The 22,618-nt window shown below is 40.4% G+C and overlaps 1 protein-coding gene across 1 annotated transcript in view; it reads left to right on the top strand.

The window, feature by feature from the left end:
• Nucleotides 1-233: 233 nt before the first annotated feature.
• Nucleotides 234-22,618, top strand: part of Ssadh (succinic semialdehyde dehydrogenase) — a 144,977-nt gene continuing 122,592 nt past the window's right edge. Inside the window, exon 1 of the mRNA XM_067141311.2 lies at nt 234-404. Within this exon, the coding sequence (XP_066997412.2) occupies nt 357-404 (48 nt within the window). The 5' untranslated portion in view covers nt 234-356. The remainder of the gene's footprint in view (nt 405-22,618) is intronic.

Below are 22,618 nucleotides of genomic sequence, written 5' to 3'. Positions count from 1 at the left end.
CGAATGTTCAATGAAGAATATTTTGCTGAGGAATTTTACCTCTCCACTTTTTCATCTTGAGACTAAGAATTTGGCCATTGTCGGTATTTAATAGTTTAACTATATTTATGTAACATTTGAGTCATCAGAGGCTCATGATGCAGTCAGACTACGAACGGGAAGTTGAACTCTGGCTTGGAATGTTGGTAGAAACCTATAGCGGTTTCTGTGTTGTGTTTTTTGTTTTTTTAATCCTTAAGTAAATAAAAAAAAATGTTCAAATGTTGTGATATAACAAGGTTGTAGCCTCTTATAGGGTTACCGGGTGACGGTAGTAGGGTCAATTAATGTGTTAACGTTGCCTTTTCGGCTTAACAATGGCTCTTATTAGGCGTTTACAGCTAAATACTGGAACTGTGAAACAGGTATGCCTCTATTCCATTGTAGTAACTATTTGACAAGTTATAGCCTTAGAATAGATTTTTCATTTTATGTTTTGCTCTGTAATAAATATAATTACTTATCAGTTGATGGATTTGATTCCCGTTTTCAAGCGTGTTTTAGTAAAATTACTTACGTTCACCTCATAGTCATCGTGTTTTTTCGAGGTCAATGTGGGTAACTTTTATCGTGGATCGACTGATGTTTTGGCAATGTAAAGGAATTTGTGCACTAAGTAGAAACAGCAACTACAGGCTTTCGATCATATTTTCGCAACTTATTCCGTTTCACTATGACATTGATACGAAGCTATAACATTTCTATCCTCATAACGTTTTTTTTATTGTGGTTGGAATCCTGGTAAATGCACGTAGGATTTTCCTCTGAAGCTTATGCCGAAGTTACGTGCATATATCATGATGTTCCCTAGATGACAGTCTTCTTCCTCTGCTTCTGGTTTAAACCTTGTTAACTGAAAGTTTTGTACTGTAGCCTTAGGCTTATTTGTGTATTGTCGTCATTGTCTCTTGTACAGGATAAGTACAACTATAATTCTGACGTAAAGAGTACAGGATAGTTTAAATTCAATATAAAAACCCCATCAGAAAATAAGTATTTCCCTTTTTCATGATTGTATAACTCCGTGGCCTGAAATGTTGGTGGAAAACCTTGAAAGACAGTAGTGCAGTGGATTGGTCCATGGCAGTTTTTCAGATTGGCACTATGAAACGCCGGTTTACTGTGTCAGTTTAGCAAGTTACTAGCCAGAATTCATGTTAATTTTGGGACTGTTTTAGGATTTTTTTAAAATTTGTAAATTCTGAACTGACAATTTTTCAATACATTGTCACGTTTTTAATAGTTTTTGTCAGTCAAACATCCTTCCATGTCCAGATTTGCATGTAGCCTGCAGCTCTATATTAATACAGCATCAATTCAGTTCAAACTATTTAATTGGCATCAAAATAATTCTACACTGAGCGAGTTGGCTGTGCGGTCAGGTTTGAGTTGCTCTGAGCTTGCATTCGGGAGATATGGGTTCAAACCCCACTGTCGGCACCCTTGAGGAATGTATCCCATGATTTCACAGCAGGCAAGTGCTGGGGCTCTCTGTACCTTAAGGCCACATTCTCTTCCTTCCCACTCGTAGCCCTTTCCTATCCCATCGTCGCCATAAGACCTATCTATATCAGTGCGACGTTAGGCAAAATTATAAATAAATTAATAAGTAATTGTAGATTTAAGCATATTCTTCCAAGGAAAGCAAAGAAAACAGGGTTAAGAATTTTAAAGTAGCCTATTTTAAAAATTATGGTATATATTTTTTAATTTTTTTGTTTTTACAGTAGGCCCTAAGAATTATTTTAAACAGTGTTTATAATATGTTGCTGCACTTAGCTTCAGCATACCACTTGTATTTATCACGTGTGTGAATCTTCTTTAACAACTGTATGTAGGCGAGATCAATATTAATTATACGATACAACAAACTTTAAACACATGATTCGTGTTCTCCACTTTCTTCTTCTGATCACGCATTGTTCACCACTTAAAATATTATTTCATTCAGAGCAGAAGTACCATGAAGATGGAATATGTATTCTAGTAGATGAGAGAGATTAGACAAATTAATCATACAAATACTATTATTTCAAATATTATTATTATTACGCAGACCAAAAATGGGCAAGAATGTGTTTCATGGAGATCCAAATGGTGAAAATGGAAATTGTCCTCCCTTTCCTTCTCTAGTGAGTAGCACAGTTCTAAGAATCATCAGAATGTAGATACTGTGTGATATCACCTGTGTGAGAGTATATTTAGCTGTAGTTTCTTTGAATTGTTATCCTAGAACTTGTTTAAGCATTGTGCTGAAGTGAAATGGGAAAGCTTTCACTCCAGGCAAAATTAAGGCTGTACGTTAATTATGGCCATAGTCGCTTCCTTTCCCTCCTAGCCCTTTCCTATCCCATCATTGCCATGTGCAACGTGAAGCAAATTGTAAAAAGAAACAAACAAAACAGTTGGGATAACCACTATTATTACTGGGATAATTGAACATCCCAATGCAGTAAGCATATCCTAGCCTTAAAGTGCTAGGATACAAAGGTGATAGGGGTAGTCATAATTATTATCTTAAAGGAAAACATTTCTGTGTAACAATCCTCTTGTAATGCTGATCAGAAGAGAAAACAGGAAACTGATTAGTGATTAGCCCATTTGGCAATGGAGTGTGATTAGCCTAGCGGCATAGCTGCTGGCTTCTCACCCGGAAGACTGAGGTTCAAATCCTGGTCAATTCTGGATAGAGATTTTCACCTCGAAAATCGCGTAACTTTAGGAAGGGGATCCGGAATTAAACACCCAGCCCAAAACCAAAATGAGCCAAGGTGGCTCCACTGACCTCATAAATAGGCCTAACTGGGATAAGCTGAAGAAATGTATTATCATTTTTATTATTATTTTTATTATTATTATTATATCATAATATATTATTATATTATTAGTAGTAGTAATATGATTTATTATTATTATTATTATTATTATTATTATTATTATTATTATTATTATTATTATTATTATTAGTTCCTTCCATATGCACATAATTAATTGGTGTAGTAACTCATCAGGACGCCAGGATAGGTCCTTCAAACCTGAACTGTGCTGGTAAATGTGGAACATTTGGTCAGCCTATCTATCAGGGGTGTACATGAAACACATGTTTAATAAATGAGTGGGAGTCTCTGGGCCCATGTTGTGCAATTTTAGTATACCTTCTGATACAGTACTCATGTTTGTTCATTGAAAATCCACAGCCTGTTTCCAGTCATTCGACCAGGTCAGGAGTGTAATGAATGAAGCCCCCACCTAGCGGCGATGATAGGAATTGTGCCTGCTGCCGAAGCCTGTCGCAGTCCTGTGGGACAATGGTTAATGATTGAGAGATGAAATGATATGGGAGAGTGTTGCTAGGTTGAAAGATGACGGGGAAAACGGGAATACCCGGAGAAAAACTCGCCTCTGCACATACGGTGAGAAAATGCATGTGAATGTGTGGAAGAATGAACGAGGGAGTGAAAGATTGTATAAATAAGAAATATGTATATATTAGGATATACTTTGTTATTTTACCTGTAAATAGTATATATATGACTGTTTTAATTTAGGATTTAGGTAATTATTTCAAAGGTCAGGGGGCATTATGTGTAGGGGGGCTTGTCCTTTTCCCCTGGCCTTCCATAGATACTGTAAAGATTTATGGTAAATAAATAAATAATGAATGAATGAATGCGTTTGTTTATTTTTTGCTAGTGATTTAACACTAGAACGGTAGCTATTTTCAATTGCGTAGAACGATGGTAGTGGTCATTTTGACCATAGTGAGACAGAGTACAATACACGTAGTACAGAGCCCAAACATCATGTTTACGGTATTTATTAGGTTTCATCTAATTTTCAGTGTTATTTCAATACCTTTATTGCATTTTGCCAGTTGCATTTTACAACGTACACAACATTTTACAACCACACATTTTGTAAATACAAAAATAAAATACATGTGGTACAGAATCAAAATATCATGTTTCGAGTATTTATTAGGATTCATCATATTTTCAATGTTATTTCAGTTTCTGTATTAAATTTTACCAATTGCATTTTATAACATGCACAACATTTTAGAACACCTTTAACCCTTAACTATGGACTTAAATAACCGTGCAGCAGCGATAAGAAGCTGATGAGTTTCGTAGCGGCCTGGGTGACCGCACGTCCATGGTTTGAAGCAGTCTTCAGTTGATAGTGCTGTGTGTAGCAATGAGTCAGCGTGCAGGTACTTCGGCGAGTGTCCGAACATGTGATGCAAATTACGAAGGAACAATTACCGAGTGGTTTGAAGAAGACATGAGTGATGTGGACGATGGTGATAGTGAACAGAGAGTGATCACAATACCGATACTGAGACTGAAGGAGAGGGAGAAGAAGATGAAAGTTCCGCGCTACTGCCTGATGAATTACGTTCTAAGTGTTTTTATGGTAGAAATAGGTACAAATGGTCGTCTGCGGAACCTCCACAGAATGTGCGTACACCTCGTCACAATATCGTGATTCACCTTCCCGGTTTGCGCCCTTCAGCTCGAGTTGGAAACAGTGTGGATCCTGTTACGGCATGGACACTAATATTTAGTGAAGAAATGGTGAACTTACTAGTGTGATGGACAAATGTGAAACTCAGTGCAATGAGAAGTAATTACCGAAAGTCTACCCGACCAGAATTACAAAATGTTGACGCAGTTGAAATGAAAGCTTTTCTAGGCCTTCTTACTTATTCGGCGGTTTTCAAATCTAACAAAGAGGACATCGCTTCAGTCTTCGCAGCTGACGGTACGGGCCGTGAAATATTTCGTGTTGTGATGTCAGGTACAAGGTTATCCATTCTCCTGTGCAGCCTGCGTTTTGACAATCCTGAAGACAGAACGCAGCGGAGAGAGACAGATCCTATTGCACCCATATCTGAGCTTCTAAATATGTTGATTCAGAACTCTCAAAGGTGTTACTCCATTGGCACAAATGCAACAGTAGATGAGATGCTAATTGGTTTCAGAGGTCGGTGTAAGTTCAGAATGTATATTCCGTACAAGCCTGAGAAATATGGAGTGAAATTGATGTGCCTAACAGATTCGAAAAATAGTTATTTGTACAATGCATATATTTATGCAGGGAAGGACACTGATGGAATAGGTCTTTCAAGGGAAGACAGAAAATTTTCAAAGCCAACTCGGGCAGTTTTTCGTTTATCGGAACCAATACAGGGTACAAATAGAAATATAACAGCTGACAATTGGTTCACCTCAGTGGAGCTTGTTCAGGAACTGAGGAAAAGGGGACTCACTTATGTTGGGACAGTAAGAAAGAACAAGAAGGAAATTCCAACTAACTTCTTGCCTTCCAAGCAGAGAAAGGTCGGTTCCTCTGTGTATGGCTTCACGAAAGACATAACTCTTCTCTCACACGTTCCGAAAAGAAACAAAGCTGTTTTGTTAGTATCCTCTACAGTATGCACCATGGGAAAGCAACTGATGCGGACACGGGGAAGGAAGAGATGATTCAGTTTTATAATTCTACGAAGTCTGGAGTAGATACTTCGGATCAGATGTCAGCCAACTACCGCACAGGTAGAAGAACACGAAGGTGGCCGATGGCAGTCTTCTTCCGTATCCTCGATATTGCAGCTGTGAATGCGAATATCTTGCATCAGTCCTATCGCGAGAACCCCCAAATGACCAGGCAACATTTTCTGAAAGAACTTGCTGCTCAACTCACTAGGCCACACATGATAAGAAGATTATCAAATCCCAGGATCCCAAGAGATATTCGAGGTGCTATCTCTAGAATTTTGAGCATCCCTGCGGAGCGTATCAACATTTCCGAGGAGAAGCTTGAAAAACGGATAACTTGTCGTCTGTGCCCACCAGCAAGGAAGAGAAAAACATATTACAATTGCTACAGATGTGAAAAACCAGTATGCTTGGAGTGTACAAGGAAGATCTGCTTCGAATGTGTTGAGTGAGAGTAACATTGAGGGCCAAGTTCAGTGCTTGCAATTTCCACTCCAACAAGAGATCAGTCTAATGTGTCGTTAATTTTCAGTGCAGTGGTTATCAAACATCTTTAATACCCAAGTTAGGGTCAATTTTTGTTTATAGTGCAAAGGATATGTGTGTGTTTAAATGGAACAGTGTATTCTGAATAACGAAAATTGCTGCGACTGCAATCTGAAGGTATGAGGGTTATACAAATTAACAAATGGAAAATATTTTTGTGGTTTTGGGTTCAATAAAGTGTAATTATTCAAATAAAAGCAGCTAGCAATTTATCTCATTAACCGACCCTTCCGTAGTCAAATTAATTTTCATGCGGTCTCAGTGACCTCACGTCCATGTTGATGTCACTGAAAATGTACGTCAATAGTTAAGGGTTAATAACTATGTAGCACTCCTGGCCCTTTCCTATCCCTTTGTTGCCATAAGACCTATCCATGTCGGTGGGTTGAAATTTCAGTGGGTTGGGATTACCCATTTAAGAACAGTCGTATCTAGAAATAGCTTCGTGGTCAAAATGACCGTTCCCATCATTCTAGTGTTAACATCGCACTAAAACATACTAGAAGGTTTTCGGTGATGCAACGATGGGGAAACATAGCAGCCATCACCTAAATTAAGGTATACAGCCATATTACACTGCCTGACAGAAAAAGTTAAGCACCCAGAAGGAGTGATTTAATATTATCCCATTTTGGTATACATGCATAACATTGATGTGTGAGTAAATGATTAGATTTACAGGGATCTCTAATGTGTAAAACATCCACCAGAGTGCATTGTGATGGCACCGTCCTGTTGTTAAGTTGTTACCAGTCAACTGCTGTGAGTCAGACAGTTAAGCAAGACGTGCAAAGAGGACTATGTACAATACAAAGCACTCGCGATGCCTTGTGATGCATTAGACAGCCTGTCCACCAATTGACAGCATTTGACAGAGGCTGCATTGTGGGACTGCATGAGGCTGGTTGGTCGTATCTTGCAATTGCCAGGCATGTGGGCCATTCAGATGTCACACTGGCCCGATGTTGGACTCGATGGGTACATGAGGGCACCTAGTCACGTTGTGCATTATCGGGTCGACCAAGAAACACCATCCCGAGAGAGGACCATCGTATGGTGCACCAAGCATTGTGGGATCCATAACTTCGACACCCGCCATCCGCGAACATTTACTAGAGACTACAACATCCTGCGAGTTCCTGCACAGTGTCTCGACAACTCGCATCCACCGGATTGGGATCCTACCACCATTGCCATTGACACCAGAACACCAACACCTGCATTTGGAGTGGTGCCTTGCCCAGGTAGTATGGACAGAAGACTCCTGACGTCGCATCATGTTCAGCGATACGTCCCGCTTCTCCATAACCTCCGATAACCATCGTGTGCGGGTTTGGCGGCATTGAGGGCAGATCTTTCCTATATTGTGGAAAGACGCATTGGCATAATCCCTGGCATCATGGTGTGGGGAGCCATAGGGTATGCGTTTAGATCACCTCTAATAGTGCTTCGCCAGACTTTGACGGCACAGCGATACTTCACGGATATTCTGCGTCTGCACGTTGAACAATGCACCAATGGGAAGTTAATCAACAAGAAAGATGTAATATTCCAAATTTTTATCCGATGAGCACTAATGAATGAATCAACAATATGTTTCCAACATACATGCTTCAACCTTAAAACATAACCATGCTTCTTTCTAAAGGAATACTCAAACTGATTCAAACCCTAACATGAACGACTTTAACCAAGATTCCGGTTTTGTAACAGTTCTTACGATTCAGGCGACCATAACAGTTGAAGAAACCCCAACTCACGCTGTGATAAATCTCTAGTCAATACAATTTGAGAAACCCCAATTCACGCTGTGATCAATCCAATCTACAATTTGGATGTCTAGTCATTATAAAATAAATGAATTCATTGTTCATAAATTCTGGCAAAGTTAATGTACATAGTGTAAACTATGTTAAAAGCTTAAGACCATTGTATTTAGTATTAAGTTAGTTTACTATTAAGTTCCGATGTTTATAGTTTTAATTCTTGACCTTAAAATTAGTCCCTGGTGTTTTTAATTCATGTAGAATTTAATCACTAAAAAATATATTTGTATTGAAAAGGTGGACACAATAATTTTAATCTTGAAAGAGTTTTACTTATATGACATTTATCGAGGAATTACACTGTTGTCACAAGTAGCCAAAATATTGGAGAGATTAATAGAAAGGAGGAAGGGTGGAAAGAAATTGTATCAGTGAAACATGGCTGTCAGACACAATTAAAGGCTCAGAAGCGCTACAATATTTCTTTCCCCTGTTCCATAAGATCCAGCTCCTAATCTCGGGGAGTGCAGGAATTATTATTGCTGCAAAAGCAGAGTTTTGTCCAAGAAGACATCCAAAGATGGAGATGAGCACTGAAGCCGTGTAGGTAGAAGTTACGTCTGGTAGCTTTAAATACCTCATTGGTTCAGTGTATCATGCTCAGAAGTCCTTGCAGGTGATGAATAATGCCTTGTTCTCCTGTCTGGATGTTGTGCTACAAATGCAACAACATCAAGCTCGATAGCTGGAGTCGCTTAAGTGCGGCCAGTATCCAGTAATCGGGAGATAGTGGGTTCAAACCCCACTGTCAGCAGCCCTGAAGATGGTCTTCCGTGGTTTCCCATTTTCACACCAGGCAAATGCTGGGTCTGTACCTTAATTAAGGCCACGGCCGTTTCCTTCTCATTCCTAGGCCTTTCCTATCCCATCGTCGCCATAAGACATATCTGTGCCAGTGCGACGTGAAGCAAATAGCAAAAAAACAAATGCAACACAATTATGACGCAGTTTATATTGCCAGTGACTTCAATCTCAACATTACGTTGTCCAGAAATGCTGTTCCACTGACAAATAATCCACTTGCCAATAGGTTTATCTTCAGTTTCTATGTCATTTTCCTCCATCAGTAAGTGTTTGAAGACACTCACATTATTCCAAATTCCTGTTCTACAGTAGACTTGTTCCTTACTAACTCCTCCTCATTTATCTGGTCCCATTTTCACGCCAGGCAAATGCTGGGGCTGTACCTTAATTAAGGCCACGGCCGCTTCCTTCCCACTCCTAGGCCTTTCCTATCCCATTGTCGCCATGAGACCTATCTGTGTCGGTGCGACGTAAAGCCCCTAGCAAAAAAAATTTATCTGGTGCCTAATTCCTGAATTTTGTGATCGCTGAGTTATATTTACAACTTTGACGTGCAAAAAACTTTCCACTCCACTTCAGAAGAGTATGTAATTTTTCCCACATTAACTGGAATGATTTTTCCTCACTTCTGTACAAAGATATTCTTGTTCCCCACGCATCCTCTATCGGCAGTATAAATATAAGGAGATCTGGTAAAATTGGAGAGAAGTGCTCTTTGAATGTGTTGATCAGACTGCTCTGAAAGTTTCCATCTCTTACTAGTGAAAAATGCCATAGATCCCCATAGACAGCATCTGGAATTTTGAGGAGAAATAATTTATACAGGAAATGAAAAAACTCCAGTGACTGTAGGTGAGAAGACTACACTCTGGCCAAGAACAAAACACAATCATTAATCCGTGATGCCTAAAGCTCATATAATATCCACAGCCTTAGTTCTAAACGTAAAGAGCTATGGACTTTCATCGAAAACAAAAGTGGCGACAGTACTTCATTTGTCTTCAAGTACAACAGACTTTCGGATTCCACTCACCAAGACTACACATTTAACAGTCAGTTTTAAAATAACCTCACTACAGCTGACAAGGACAAAGACATGTTCACCATAAGGACACTCCATCCTCTCCTTCCCCCAACTATTCTCTACTTCACTGTTTACGAGTTTGCGGCAAGTCTTCGAAGAACCAGATCTCGTGCAGTGAACGGCCCAGATGACTTGCCGGCAAGAATTCTTCAGCACTGGGCAGCTGTATTGAAACCTTCTCTTTGTGGGGATATTTAACATTTCAGTGAACAGTGGGATGTGCCTGATGAGTGGAAGAAAACAAACATTGGTCCTGTGTTCACAGAGGGCAAAAGAGAAAGTGCAGGCAACTACCGCCCAATCTGTATAACATTTGGAATCTGTAAATGTATGGAGCACCTAATTGGTAAACATGTGCTGGATTTTCTTGATGAGAGAAACGTGTTGAATGACACCCAACATGGGTTCCTCCCTGGAAAATCCTGTTCTAAACTTTTAATAGAAGTAATTAATGAAAAGGTAATGCCCATCTCCCATAATCTTGGAAACCACATATTAGGGGAGGGTTATGTTTATTGTAATCCTTTCTATTGTTTTGATATGTGCAGTTCACAAAAATTTTATATCAAATGACATGGTTGAAGAATATGCAGTAGAAGCACAATTAAAGAAGAAAGTGCCAGGTAAATATTATTGTAAGAAATGAAACTTCTCAGACATGCTATAGAGGTCTGTAATATACCCCAGGAACATGACCCCTCCCCAAAATGAAGATCACCACAATAGCCACCCTCGGACCATTCAGACCACCTCTGACACCTAAAATGAATATTAATATTGACAGACAAAAAACATGACATTAAATTAATTACATGCTATAACTGTAGTCTGTTTATGTAATTGCTCTGGACTTTAACAATGTTATATTGTGTAGTTTGCCTTAGGCACAATTCTGATACCAGAATGTATCAAATTTTTCGCCCATCAGTTTACTTCTCCACATTCCCTTAATAGATACACACTGTACATACTAGTGATGGGCAGTCTGAGATGAGGTCTTGATATTTCTCGAGACTAGCGCAAGCACTATTTATTGCGAGAAATTTCGAGAGATCTCGAGAGCGATGTCCCCGCATTGTGTGGCGAGCAGTGAGTCATAGGCCTACAGGTAGTCGGAGCTGAATGCTATTTGTGCAGACTATGCGAATAGCAAACCACGCGCCTTCTTCATTCCGTAAATGTGTGTCAACAAGCGACTAGGGCGTTCATTTCTACCAAGGTCTATTTTGATGCAATATAACATAATTATAAAGGATATGCATTGTGGCATTGTATGCACTGGTAGGTAGACGAATAAATAGGCTAAGTACAGAAACTGACAGCTACTGTAGGTATTATACGCACACTTTTTAGTGATAGATTTTTGTTCTGGATTGAAGAGTAAGGAGGGAGCACTGCCGGTTCCAGTAATACTGCCAACTGCATGGAAATTAAATCTGAATTGAATCGATAATATGATCGATCGATATGAATTTTCTACATCTTTATTATCTTAAGCCAACAAATATATCGGACACACATTATATAGTGTAACATTTCTCGATGCGAATCTTGTTCCTAGCATGAATTAAATAGTTCGGCTTTGCTGTGTAAACAACAACAGTACGAGTACGTAAAGTGTACGCCAGATGTCGCACAGCGATGCATAAGCGATTCTTAGTTTGTGTTTCGAAGGTTGCCAGTACGAATCTCGAAGATAACCAAGGTCGACTGATTCAGCACTTCCCAAATTCTTCCACAATCCTAAATGACTCGACCAGGGGCATGCCACTCTTTTCCAACACAGTGATTGCTCCCGGTAGCTTGTTGACGTTTGAAGATGATCCTGTTTATGCAGGGGAATATTCGTTCCCACCATTGCAGTGCGTAGATCTGAAGTAAATTGTTGTTGGTCGCTGTTCACAGTGAACTGGTATCAAGGCTGCATTGATACATCTTTCTGTGCTCATGTCAGATGCATCGCATTATTTCCACGTGGATCTACAGTATATGGTAATTTTTTCACATTTGATCTGAAAAATAGTAAAATTGATTTAAGTAACAATGTTCCTATATCTTAAATTTCTACAGTTGAGCTAATTGGTAATAATGCTTAGTATATATCATGCATTTGTTTAGTAAAAAAAGACTATTAGAAATGAAGTTTCCAGAAGTATAAAACTTTAAAGTAGGAACGAGGGAATTCGTAATTTACATGGAAATATGTCCTCAAAGATTTTCCCGTTATAATTTGGGAGTATTGTGTCGAGTTCACCAGGTGAAAAGAATAATAAAAATGATACCTGAGTAGTGTAGAGGAGAGATACTTTATGCTTTCTAGGGACCCACCAAGCTGCCCCTAGCATTATTCTTAAATAGAAGAATTAAAACTGAGGCCCTATAAATCTCAGATTTGTGAACATTTTATTCGCTGCTATTGGCTGGCTTTGTTCAGCCGGGTCAGCTGTCATGAAGACTATTTTCTATTACCTGCAATAGATCGTGCATCATGTTTGCTCACAAGGCTGCCACACTCATTGAGAATTAGAAAACCGCGTAATTTGAAATTGTCATGGTATGCGCCCAAAACCTTACATTTTGTCGCAATTTAGCAAGACTCTAAGGGATGCTAGAGACTTGTTGGCAGCTTCGCTGTCCTAACCCGGGAGTTTACGCCCCCTCAGACTCTCTTTGCTTGCCCACCAGCACAGCGGTTACTAACCGGACCTCACCACTCCAGACCAGCGGCCTTTTCACTGGCCTGGTCTTGGAAAGATAGTCTTGGCAGTCTTCTAATACACACTGTGATATCGTCCGAGCCGTACCACATTAGATCTGCAACCTACTGTATGTTTCGCGAAGGCTTAGCGGAAACGTAATAGAGTTCACTAGAGCCTACGCATAATGCTGGTGAAAGTTATTCACAATTTAAAAAAAAAATGCATTTCAGTTGTAAATCTCTATTTTCACAGGAAATAAATCACAGTTCAAAATACCAAATTTTAATTTTCATCCACTTTGTGACTAGAGACCACTGGTGTTCTAACTCTTCGTTCAGTAATTAAATAATTATTTACATTTTAGCAATATAAATTATTGAATGTTCACGACTAATATAGCATTGCAACAAAACAACTTTCCACAATACATAAATTAATAGGACTATAATTGCTACAATGAAATGCGATCGTAGTTCTCAATCACGAAAAAGATAAAAGGAACAAACGAACTTACCTCCTTACAGCAAGCTTGGTGGAAGACTATCCTTTCATCCATCGTGAAATTGGGATCCCCTGTGATCCATTGCTTTAACCAGTAGGACTTTCGATTTTTTCCTTGGGCATTACCGCAGACACGTTTCTTTTTCTTCACAATAAATCACAACACGTTCTGAAGATAAAGCGTACGCGTACAACAGTTCACATCGTGGTGGAGGTGTAGGGGATATGGGTTGTGCTACATAGTGTGATGTTGATTGGTTCTCGCATATGTCGTACGAGTATTGCAAGCTGTCCAGCACAACGGTTACTAACCGGACCTCAACAAATAGGACCAGCGGCCTTTTCTCTTCGTTTAATAATTTGTTTATGTCTTGACGAGGTTGGAAGGGCTGAAGGCTTCCAGCTCACATTGTTCTGGTTTCTCCTGATGGAAATTTCCCAAGAACTATTTCTGGTGACTTCCGAGAATTCCCATTTTTGTTCGTGGGGTAAACAGATATTGAGAAATGAGAAGATAATTCTGTCGAGCACATCAGCTACAATATAATGCATTGGAAGAAAACTGGGTTCTTTAAAATACAGTCAAAAGGCATCAAATAGGCAATTATACATCTTTTTATACTCAGAAAAATGAGACCCCTGAAGCAGGCATTTATAGGCACAATAAAACCAACAAAATCTAGCTAAAAATACCACAAAACAGATTTATATCTCAAAAGCCTACATTTCTGAACACAGGAATAAATTAGGTAAATAGACAAATTCCCGTCTCTAGTAATCACCTTTAGCTTCTCAACTAGCTTGGTCCAATCAATGTAATCAAATGGCTTTTCTAGATCTATGAATGTCATGTACGTGGGCATCTAATTTCTTAATTCGATCCTCCAAGATCAGACATAAAGTCAGGATTGCTTCATGTGTTCCTGCATTTCTTAAAAGACAGATTGATCTTTTCCCAGCTCGGCTTCAACGTGTCTTGCCATTCTTCTGTAAATAACACTGTACGAGTTAAAATTTTGCAAGCATGAGATAGTAAACAAATCGTTTCACATTTGCCAGCACCTGCTTTCTTGGGAATAGGTATAACAACATTCTGTCTAAAATCGGATGGCAATTTTACTGTATCCTACGTCTTGCACACTAAATGGAATAACCTTGCCATGCTGGATTCTCCTAAGGCAGTCAGTAATTCTGAGGGTATGTCATCAATTCCAGGTGTCTTGTTTCTATTTAGGTCTCTCAAGGCTCTGTTGAATTCTGACCTCAAAATTGGGTGTCTCATTTTATCATAATCAGTTTCTTCTTGTTCCAGAGCCTTATCTATTTCTTTCCCTTGAAACAATTGTAAAATATTTTCCTGCCATCTTTCTGCCTTGTCTTCCTTTCCTGAAAGTGGTCTTCCATCTGATCTCTTAATATTCATAACCTAGTTTTTCTTTCTCCAAGGACCGGGCAAGTTGGCCGTACGGTTAGGGGCACGCGGCTGTGAGCTTGCATCCGGGAGATAGCGGGTTCGAATCCCACTGTCGGCAGCCCTAAGATGGTTTTCCGTGGTTTCCAATTTTCACCAGGCAAATGCTGGGGCTGTACCCTAAGGCCATGGCCGCTTCCTTCCAACTCCTAGGCCTTTCCTATCCCATCGTCGCCATGAGACCTATCTGTGTCAGTGCAACGTAAAGCCACTAGCAAAAAAAAAAAAAAAAAGGCTTTCTCCAAAGGTTTCCTTGATTTTCCTGTATGCAGCACTCCCTGTGGTTGTGGGGCTCAGATGAAGAATACACCCACGGTATTCCCTACCTGTCGTAAGAGGTGAATAAAAGGGGCGACCAGGGGATGCTGAAATTTGGACCATGAGACTACTTGTGATTAGTACCATTACATGAGGAACACCATGGGTAGACGTTACTTGCAATTAGTACCACCAAGTCAGTAACACATGGATCTACGTTACCTAAGAGTAGTACCCTTACGTGAGCAACATCACGGGTCTGGGGGTTGCCTGTAGTTAGTACAATTGTGTATATCCTACCGAGGCGGGCACTCGGCTGTGCGGGCTAATGTCCATGTGAGAAAAGGTGTCATACACTGTGCAGGAATGTGTCTGTTCCCCTGTGTTCAGAATGGGTCTGCGTTATCTATGAGTAGTACCACTATGTGAGGAACACCATTGGTCTGTGTTGCGTTAGAGTAGTACCATTATATGAGGAACACTATGGGTCTTTGTTGCCTATGGGTGTAACAGCAATGTGTGATGCGCCGTGGGTTTGCGTTGCCTATGATTAGTACCACCAGGTGAGTGGCACCAAGAGTATACGTGGCCCGTGGTTACTTCCACTATGTGAGGAACACCACGGGAATATGGGCCCTGTAATTAGTCCTGCTGTGTGAGAAACACTATGGATCTGTGTTGCTGGCGAGTGGTGCCATTGCGTCAGCTACACCATGGGTCTGCAAGTTGTGCCATTATGTGTGACATACCCTGGGTCTGCATTGCCTGTGATTAATTCCACCCTGTGAAGAACACCATGAGTCTATGTTACCTGTGATTAGTACCACTATAGGAGGAAAGCCACGGTTCCGCTTTGCCAGTGATTAGTACTATTATGAGGAGCTGGTGACCTGGATTTTGGACCCCGTTTTTAAACAAGCATAATCTCAGAAAAGAAGGCATTGTGAATTAGAGGATTTTCTGCCCTGAACTAAATTAGTTCTCATTTTGAATTGTAAACTTGAACTGGTAGCTCAGAAACTGTAAAACTAGGAGCTTGAAGCCCAAAATTGTTAAAAGTTCTGAATCTTGGATTTTTCCAAATCTTGTTTCAGGATTGCTAATTGTACCTGTCATGTTGTTATTTGTTAATTCTTGAAATTCTAAAGAAATATAACCTTTGTTAATTCAATTCTTTATGTTGTAGTTAGACCCATTCAAGCCCGCACCTTCTTTCACCTCTCTGCGTTCCACAATACCCCGGAACAAGTGGTAGCAGAGTGTGGGTTGAATGGGTCTATATTAAGCCCCTTTTGACGGCTAAAAATAGGATCCGCGCCGAATTCTAAGAATTTTCTCGGTCGCTGGGAAATTTTTGTAAATTTGTAAGTTTTCTTTCATCATGTCTGGCCTTTGCGAAGTCCTTCATCCCGGGTACTTGCGCAAGGAGGAATTGATTTATGAGTTACTCATTAGAAATGTTCAATCTTGAGGCACGGTTGCAGCAGATACTGCCAAACTTAGTCATTAGAAATGCCCTATTTGTGTCCCAATTTTGGGGGAGAGGGAAATTGATGAGGCTCTATCCACTATCACTGACAATACCACCAAATTAGCGTCTGTAGTTAGTTTTTTTGAAGTAAGTGATCCATCTGCTAACCAACTTAAAAGAGTACAGGCTAGATTGTTCCATTTTTATAATAGGGCCAGGGACCTATTGTCTCTAAAATTGAAAGATCATGCTAAGGAGGCTTGTAATTTAGTTGACCATCTATCAGGAATGTCAAATAGAGTTAATCAATTGTTGACTGGGGCAGCTGTTCCCAAAATCGACCAAGCCCCTGTAATAAACATAGTACGTGAGGAAGGAGGATTCTTCTAAAATGGTAGAAAGTAGAAAATCTGGGGCATCTCAACGAACTCCAGCCCAGTGGAAACCGAGTCTGGTCATCCGAAACAAATTCCACCTTTCTTCTTGAACAATGCTGTGTTTGAAGCCTGCCAATCCTCTAGGCCGTCACCAATTATTGCACCCTGTTTCAGTAGTTTGCCCCATCCATTGGCTATGTTGCTTAGGGGAATTTCGAAATTTTCAGTAAACTCCACTAATGATGTCATTTCATTTCTCAGGTTCCTTGTTGAATTTCAAGATCACGCTCTAGTGTTTTCTCTCTCTCATTCCCAAATTATTCAAATTATGTATCCATATTCCGTAGGCGCCCTTTCGGACAAAATAGTTAAGGCCATTGCTGATCGCTCATCCATAGAAGACTTCCATGCTCACCCTTTGGCAAATTTCATTCCGGCTAGAGCAATGTCATCTTTAGTACAGAAGTTCTATTTTAGGGTACAACATCTGGACGAAAATCTTCCAGACTTCATCCAAGATATCAAATTTTATACCAGAGTGCTCGCTCTGCATTTTTCCAAGGACCAAATAGTGCAAACTATTGTTGAAGGTGTCTCTCCACCTTATAGATCTTACTTATGTTTTGAGTCTCGTCCCCAAACATTTGCCGAGTTAGAGGCTATGGCGGTGTCAGCAGAAGGAGTGAGGTTTGCTGACACCTTAAGAGTTGCGAAGGAGCCCCCTCCGTCATCTAGTAGTTTTCGGCCTCCACCTCACCAAACTTTCACCACCCGCAAGTGCTATGCTTGTGGGTCTACGGAACATCTGCGTAACAAGTGCCCATTGATCAAATCGAGTGGGACAAAGAATGGAGCCGGGTCATCTCAAGGTTGTTTCAAATGTGGCTCGTTTACTCACCTAGCCAAGAATTGCCCTAATGCCAATAGCACCCTGTCCTGCTCAACTTCTGGTGCAACCTCGGCGAACTCCAATAATATAAAGTGACTAGTGTCATCGGCTGAGTCGGCATGTTCATCTTCACAAGGCTCAGCCCCAGTTAAATCCACCGAAAGCTCTGGTGAGGATAAAAGTTCTTCTAATCCATCCAGTGTTCTCCCCAGAAATTTTCGTCAGCTGGGTGGCAGGAATGAGTAGCCAGGCGGAGAATACTACGTAAAAAATGAACATGCTAAAATTTAAGTTTATTCCTCCCAGGTATTGACAATAATATCAGACAGGTATACATTAACTGCAAAACACAACTATTTTAGTGTTATAATCACGAACAAGATATAAGAGTATTTCGAACTTCTAGCGTTCTACTGCTCGCTCTTTTTATATTTGATTTATAAGTTGCTTTACATCACACCGACTCAGATACGTCTTATGGCGACGATGGGATAGTAAGGAGCTAGGAGTGGGAAGGAAGTGACTGTGGCCTTAATTAAAGTACAGCCCCAACATTTGCCTGGTGTGAAAAAGGGAAACCACGGAAAACCATTTTCAGGGCCGCCGAAAGTGGGGGTTCGACTACTGCTCGTTCATAATCTATAGGCCTAACACCGGGGCTTGGTTGCTGTGGAGTGCCATACTGGTTTTGTGAAGTCATGCGGAATCGAATGTACGCATGCGATTCCACGTTAATCCAGGCAACTGCTCGAGTACTACACTACATGACAATCAAGCTAAACATTTAACCTCCGATGTAATTGAAGCAATGATGCGGATAAAAGTGATATATCGTGTAAATAAACAGTTTTACAGAATGTACAATTTAATTTTGACTGATACGGCCTTGTAATAATACTCAACATGGCTTAGCTGTGTTGATACTGCTACACGGCTGAAAGCAACGGAAAACTACAGCCGTAACTAACTCCCAAGGACATGCAGCTCTCTCTGTATGAATGATGTACTGATGATGGCTTCCTCCCGGGTAAAATATTCCGGAGGTAAACTAGTCCCCCATTCGGATCTCCGGGTGAGGACTACACGGGAGGGGGCGATCATCAGGAAGATGGATACTGACATTCTGCGAGTCGGAGCGTGGAATGTTAGAAGTTTGAATCGTTGTGGTAGGTTAGAGAATCTGAAAAGGGAGATGGATAGGCTAAAGTTAGATGTAGTTGGTATAAGTGAAGTACGTTGGCAGGAAGAACAGGATTTTTGGTCAGGCGACTACTGAATTATCAACACAAAATCAAACAGGGGAAATGCAGGAGTTGGTTTAATAATGAATAAGAAAATAGGGCAGCGGGTAAGCTACGACGACCAGCATAGTGAAAGAATTATTGTCGTCAAGATAGACACCAAACCAATGCCCACCACAATCGTGCAGGTCTATATGCCTACTAGTTCAGCGGATGATGAAGAAATCGAAAGAATATATGAGGAGATAGAAGATTTAATACAATATGTAAAAGGTGACGAGAATCTAATTGTGATGGGAGAGTGGAATGCAGTGGTAGGCCAAGGAAGAGAAGGTAGTACAGTAGGAGAATTTGGATTGGGACAAAGGAACGAAAGATGAAGTCGGCTGGTTGAATTCTGCACTGATCATAATTTAGTCCTTGCCAATACTTGGTTCAAACACCACAAACGACGGCTGTATACGTAGACAAGACCTGGAGACACTGGAAGGTATCAAATAGACTTCATTATGATTAGGCAGAGATTCAGAAACCAGGTGTTGGATTGCAAAACTTTCCCAGGAGCAAGCGTGGACTCTGACCACAACTTATTGATCATGAAATGCCATCTGAAGCTGAAGAAATTGAAGAAAGGAAAGAATGCCAAAGGATTGGATCTAGACAAGTTGAAAGAAAAGAGTGTGAGGGATTGTTTCAAGGAACATGTTGCACAAGGACTAAATGAAAAGGCTGAAGGAAACACAATAGAGGAAGAGTGGATAGTCATGAAAAATGAAGTCAGTAGGGCTGCTGAAGAAATGTTAGGAAGGAACAAAAGATTAACCAAGAATCAGTGGATAACTCAGGAAATACTAGACCTGATTGATGAACGACGAAAATACAAGAATGCTAGAAATGAATAGGGCAGAAAAGAATACAGGCGATTAAAGAATCAAGTGGATAGAAAGTGCAGGGTAGCTAAGGAAGAATGGCTGAAGGAGAAGTGCAAGGATGTCGAAGTCTGTATGGTCCTGGGATAGGTAGATGCTGCATACAGGAAAATCAAGGAAACCTTTGGAGAAAGGAAATCTAGGTGTATGAATATTAAGAGCTCAGATGGAAAGCCACTTCTAGGGAAAGAAGACAAAGCAGAAAGATGACAGGAGCATATCCAACAGTTGTATGAAGGTAAAGATGTAGATAATTTGGTTCTGGAACATGAAGAAGCTGTTGATGCTGATGAAATGGGAGACCCAATTTTGGGGTCAGAGTTTGACAGAGCTGTGAGTGACCTAAATAGGAACAAGGCACCTGGAATTGATGACATTCCTTCTGAATTACTGACTGCCTTAGGAGAAACCAGCATGGCAAGGTTATTTCATTTAGTGTGCAAGATGTATGAGACAGGAGAAATCCCATCCGATTTTCGGAAGAATGTTGTTATACCTATTCCCAAAAAGGCCGGTGCTGACAGGTGTGAAAACTACCGCACCATTAGTTTAGTATCTCATGCCTGCAAAATTTTAACACGTATTATTTACAGAAGAATGGAAAAACAAGTTGAAGCTGAGTTGGGAGAAGATCAAGTTGGCTTCAGAAGAAATGTAGGAACACGTGAAGCAATCCTGACTTTACGTCTGATCTTAGAGGATCGAATCAAGAAGGACAAGCCCACGTACATGGCATTCGTAGATCTAGAAAAGACATTCAATAATGTTGATTGGACCAAGCTATTTATGATTCTGAAGATGATAGGGATCAGATACCGAGAACGAAGAATTATCTACAATCTGTATAAAAATCAGTCTGCAGTGATAAGAATCGAGGGCTTTGAAAAAGAAGCAGCAATCCAGAAAGGAGTGAGGCAAGGCTGCAGTTTGTCCCCTCACCTTTTCAATGTTTACATAGAACAGGCAGTAAAAGAAATCAAAGAGAAATTTGGAAAGGGAATCACAGTCCAAGGAGAGGAAATCAAAACCTTGAGATTTGCCGATGGTATTGTTATTTTATCTGAGACTGCAGAACATCTTGAAGTTGCTGAATGGTATGGATGAAATCTTGGGTAAGGAGTACAAGATGAAAATAAATAACTCCAAAACAAAAGTAATGGAGTGCAGTCGAACGAAGGCAGGTGATGCAGGAAATATTAGGTTAGGAAATTAAGTCTTAAAGGAAGTAGATGAATATTGTTACTTGGGTAGTAAAATAACTAACAATGGCAGAAGTAAGGACGACATAAAATGCAGACTAGCACAAGCAAGGAAGAGCTTTCTTAAGAAAAGAAATTTGCTCACTTCAAACATTGATATCGGAATTAGAAAGATGTTTTCGTAGACTTTCGTGTGGAGCGTGGCATTGTATGGAAGTGAAAGATGGACGATACCTAGCTCAGAAAGAAAGAATAGAACCTTTTGAAGTGTGGTGTTACAGAAGAATGCTGAAGGTGAGATGGATAGATCGAATCACGAATGAAGAGATACTGAATCGAATTGGTGAGAGATCGATTTGGTTAAATTTGACGAGAAGAAGAGATAGAATGATAGGACACATCTTAAGACACCCAGGACTTGTTCACTTGGTTTTTGAAGGAAGTGTAGGTGGTAAGAACGGTAGGGGTAGACCAAGGTATGAATATGACAAGCAGATTAGAGCAGACGTAAGATGCAATAGTTACGTAGAAATGAAAAGGTTAGCACAGGATAGGGTAGTATGGAGAGCTGCATCAAACCAGTCTATGGACTGATGACTCAAACAACAACACAATTTAATTTGGAACAACCAGTGATTCAAATATGTATAAATATTATGTAATTAGCAATTACCTAGGTTATGTTAGGCGGGCGGCCTGTAAAAACGGCAGGGCGGTGCGCCCATCAAAAGGGTCCTAGGGAGAACACTGCCATCATTTGAAGCCCCTAAAGGATGCCTCATAATTGCGGCAGAGACCCCCGCACTTGTACCATTTCTTAAAATTGAATTGAATAGTGAACCTATCACAGCTCTATTAGACTCTGGAAGCGTGTGTTCTATGATTTCGGCTGAATGGTATTCCAAATTAAAAACCATTTGTAAGTTTCCTGACCCTTTTTCGTCTCCTGCCAAATGCGTTTCGGCCAACTCTTCTCCTTTCGAAATTTTGGGCTTCATCTTTGCTAAAATTCGTATTTCTAATTTCACATGGAAAATAAAATTATTTGTGGCTAAACACTTGTCTTGCCCTGTAATATGGGAGGCTGATTTCATGTCTTCTACTGGTCTGGTGCTCAACATTCAGAGCAAGTCGTGCGCCTTCAAATTTGCTAAGAATTGTAAAATTCCTTTGCTCAAATGTAACTCTGTGTCGTGTTCATCTATTTCGCCTACCCAAGATGAGATGTTGTTAGACCTTAGACATCTACCTGAGGAGCAGGCTGAAAGTATTCGTAAATTGTGTCTGTCGTTTCCTGATATATTTTCCAATACTCTTGGTGTTACTGACCTTATCGAATACAAGATTGAGGTTACGGATTCGATCCCAGTTAGGTTTCCACCTTATAGGCTGTCTCCACCTAAAATGAAGGCTCTTAAAGAGATCATCGACCAAATGCTAAAAGATGGTATTATTCGACCTCCTAAGTCGGCGTATTCATCGCCCATTTTTCCTGGTTCCGAAACCCCAAGGTGGATTCAGGCCTGTAATTGACTATAGGGCTTTAAATCGTAAGGTGGTGTTACAATCTGTGCCTCTCCCTGACCTTCATTCTTGTTTTTCATGGTTTCGAAAAGCCAAGTTCTTTACCATCTTAGACCTTAATCAGGCGTACAAACGGATCCCTCTAGCTGAAGAATCGAAACATCTAACTGCTTTTGCCACGGGCTGGAACTCTTACGAGGACAACCGCGTGCCTTTCGGGCTCCCCACGGGGGCAGCTGTTCTCACTAGACTGCTAGATAGG

This window comes from Anabrus simplex, chromosome 2, assembly GCF_040414725.1.
Source record: "Anabrus simplex isolate iqAnaSimp1 chromosome 2, ASM4041472v1, whole genome shotgun sequence".
Classification (NCBI taxonomy): Eukaryota; Metazoa; Arthropoda; class Insecta; order Orthoptera; family Tettigoniidae; genus Anabrus; species Anabrus simplex.
This window is presented reverse-complemented; position numbering and strand designations above follow the sequence as displayed.